Source organism: Odontomachus brunneus, unplaced genomic scaffold (genome assembly GCF_010583005.1).
Source record: "Odontomachus brunneus isolate Ranch 3 - 2012 unplaced genomic scaffold, Obru_v1 Obru_scaffold_012, whole genome shotgun sequence".
NCBI classification, from domain to species: domain Eukaryota; kingdom Metazoa; phylum Arthropoda; class Insecta; order Hymenoptera; family Formicidae; genus Odontomachus; species Odontomachus brunneus.
Genome location: NW_022639462.1, coordinates 2,433,842 through 2,437,373, shown reverse-complemented (window position 1 = coordinate 2,437,373; position 3,532 = coordinate 2,433,842). Strand labels below are relative to the sequence as shown.

Below are 3,532 nucleotides of genomic sequence, written 5' to 3'. Positions count from 1 at the left end.
TAAGTCCTAGGCGGACGTAAATGCGAGCGTGGCTCGCGTGTATATGCTGCGTCCCTGGCAGCGGAGCAATAGCGAGCTTGGCTCGCGAGAGAGCTGCGGCCCTGCCCGCAGAGTTCTTGATTACAACGACGACTCGCGCGGAGTCGTGAGCTCAATCGTACTAAGTTCTGTTGGCGCTAATACCCGGTATTTAATACGGAAAATGTCGCGAAGCGAGACGTCCACCGCGGTGGAGGCGTCCAGGTAATCCGACGTGATCGCGCGAAGCCTTCTCTCAATTCTCGATCGTATTGAGAAGGTGGAGATCTGTGGAGTTACCATACACTGCGTACCACAGATGCCAATGTGTCCTCGGACACTCTAGAGGCGTTAGCCCAACGTGCAAACGTACTCTAAGGAGCTGCGGAGAGTTGTGTAGAATTGCCGAAATCTAACGCAAATGCCAACGTGTCTACGACACTCTTAAGGCAGTGAAGATCGATGCCGATATGCATATATACCTCTCGTGAGGCAAGTGCCCAACGTGCTTGCGCACTCAAAAAGGCGATTGGAAGCTAGCTAGAGCATAAAAGAATATCTGATGTGCAGTCAAAGCTGGCAACAGGCAAGAGGCATAAGAGCCTTGAGTGGTCTCGCGCGGCGTCTTATATAGGCGCCTAAGCGAAACTTAACCGCGAAAAGCGGCTCCGGCCGACGCGCTCGCCGCGTCGCGGCGACGGCGCGCACCGGCGGCGGTAGGCCGGCGACCGCGAGTTGAGCGGCGCCTGGGGCTCGGCCGCCCGCCGTACTCGTTCCGCATGGACATTCTACGGCCGTCCGGAACAGAAAATAAATATTTTAAAAATGTCTAAAAAATGTTTAAAAAATATTTATTAAAATCATTATATAAAACGAATAATAAATATAAAACAAACGTTTCAAAAATGTTATATAAATTTTTTTTTATAATGAGTTGAGAAAATGAATAATAAAGGAAAAAAACATTTTAAAAACGTTTAAAAAATATTTGCTTCCGATTGGGTACCCAAGTAGCAATCGTATATGTTTTGCCAGTATGGAAAAATGCCCCGATACTGGATCGATATCGATAATTCAGTGGTAAGAACGGTTGCCTGACAAACAGAAGACTCGAGTTCGATTCTAGCCATCGCCCCGAAGATTTTTTCCTCATATGACTATTTAAAATAGACATGTATAGATACAAACGTGAGCAGCCCGGCCATAGTCTGATCTTTCTTACTATATAGCTGTAATATTAACAATTATACAAATAACAAAAATTACTAGGAATCGATACTGGCCCAGTACTGAGAATAGGTTCTTCCTCAATGCTAGGAATTAATATTTTTTTTTATACTAGGTTTTATACAGTATAAATTTTCGGTACTGTGACAGTACTAGTAGGTATACTAGGCGGGTTCTAATCCTGGTCCTCTGAAGGGGGGTGCGGGGCGAGGGGAACTGCGGGCGCGGGGGCTGACGTCACGCAGGAAAGGGGACTTACCGACATTTCTTTTACCGCCATATTACCGGTATTTTTACCAACATATTTATTTTTTACCAACGTATATATATTTTTAACAACATATTTATATTTACCAACATATTTATTTTTTACCGACATATTATTACCGACATAATTGGTAATTTTTATCGACCCTGCGATCTGTTTTTACCGACATATCTTTCCACATATTTTTTTAACATAATATCGATATAGGCTGCGTTCCGAAATTCACTTCCAGTACTGAAATTCTATAGTATACGTGACATAAACTATACATTTTCAGTACTGGCAGTGAATTTCGGAACGCAGCCATAATTGACCGTTTCATCAATCCTCCCCCTTTTCGACGTGTTCGCGGCCTTTCCCTCCCTCCCTGTTCGCAAGCGGGCCGCCCACTCGCCTTTTCCCCTCTCCGGCGCGCCTAGAATATTCTCGAATATTCCAGAAAGATCTTTTGAGGAGAACATTCGGTCTCGAAAAGAATTTTATCTAATGCATAGAGATACTTTGATGGGTAGAGACATCCTTTTAGTGTTTATCTTCAACAGCCCCCCCTCCCCCCCGAAAAAAAGAATTTTGTCTTTCGAAAACACAAGTTGTATAGATCTCGACAACACAACACGTGAATACTATGTCGCGATTAAGTGTTCTAGTGCGCGGTATGTATCGTCGCGGGTTCTTACGCGGACCCGAATATTGATCGCGAGAAATATTTATCTCGCGTATCGGAAAGCGACGACGCGGAAAACTATAATTTATTTTATATCTTCGCTTGCGAATGCAGCAGCATGCTACTCGTATTGCTATTTAACAGCGGAAGACTTTGTAACGATCGGATCCAAGAAATTGTGAGAGAAATCTTCATAATCAGACGTGATTACGGGGAAGAAATGGAGGATGTCTGGGGTATGATCGGGGTTGTACTCAACCATACTAGGTAAGCAAAATATCGTAATAATTATATAAAAACTACAATACACTAGAAAAATATATGAAATTAATGATTATTATTTTCCATAGCCCAGGAAATTCGACCAAACATGTGATTTTCTCGCCTATAAGAACGGCGGTAGAAGACGTCGATAACGACGTGGGTAAGTTTACATATATCAGTAAAATATTAATTACGACTTATTTTAAAACCACTTTTTTATACGCTAATAATATATATAATTTTAGAAATCATCCAAAACGAGCAAGTTAACAAAGAAGTGGAGGTAATCGACATTTCTGGTGATATCGATGACCCACCAATTATCTGGGAACGCTTTCCCGACTATGTCATTGATATCAACGACCCAGCGATTAATTGGGAACATTACCCCATTGCCGAGATTCCGCTCCAGAAACGAGGTAAGACAGCGTTAATTTTCAATATAAATTCATATGTAAGTTCGACACAATTGATGATTTTATCGATTCTCCTTCTTTTCAGTGACCCCTCCGTTCATGATTCACTCTCCAGAATATTCTAGAGTACTCGAGACATTCTGAAAACTATGCGAAAAAAAATTTCTCTAATGTATGCGTACCTATGCAGATACTTTGATGGGAAATAAAAAGATAAACATTAATACATTAAAAAAAAATGTTTATTTATAAAGGTTTACAACTCTCTCCGGGCGCTGAGACCACCAATTGAATATTTTTAATACATTCTGTAAAGCACAATGCTTAATATGATTATTACATCGTAAAATATTGGTTGCATCCAATTTGTCCAAGGAAACTATGTCCTCGTAATCCGCATCCAAGGTCTCGATGATCAGGTTACTTTTTACATTGTCGTCCAGAAGATTCATCAACCATTCTCGCTTTTCACACCCCTTTACGAGTGGCGGGAAAACGTCTTTATGTTCCACATCGCATGATTTGCCAACCACAGCTGTCGTAATCAAGTGCTTGGCTCTGCTGTATGCAACGATCCCGTCATCCCATCGTAGTCCATGATGATTAACCGTCAACCAGTATGCTCTCGATTTGTCGGATCTTGCGAGAAGATGCCATGGCATGGGACTAGTAAAG

General features: G+C 41.9%; 2 protein-coding genes across 2 annotated transcripts in view; one reads left to right on the top strand and one right to left on the bottom strand.

Annotated features, from left to right (window-relative positions):
• The first annotated feature begins 2,232 nt into the window (after window positions 1-2,232).
• On the top strand, window positions 2,233-3,036 carry LOC116840883. Its single transcript, XM_032808206.1, has 4 exons — window positions 2,233-2,444; window positions 2,528-2,601; window positions 2,687-2,860; window positions 2,943-3,036. The coding sequence occupies exons 1-4, from the start codon at window positions 2,296-2,298 to the stop codon at window positions 2,999-3,001; spliced, it is 456 nt and encodes a 151-aa protein (XP_032664097.1). The 5' UTR covers window positions 2,233-2,295; the 3' UTR covers window positions 3,002-3,036.
• Window positions 3,005-3,532, bottom strand: part of LOC116840890 — a 1,224-nt gene continuing 696 nt past the window's right edge. Inside the window, exons 2-3 of the mRNA XM_032808214.1 lie at window positions 3,340-3,472; window positions 3,005-3,022 (exon numbers count right to left, since the gene is read on the bottom strand). Coding sequence (XP_032664105.1) covers window positions 3,005-3,022; window positions 3,340-3,472 — 151 coding nt within the window. The remainder of the gene's footprint in view (window positions 3,023-3,339; window positions 3,473-3,532) is intronic.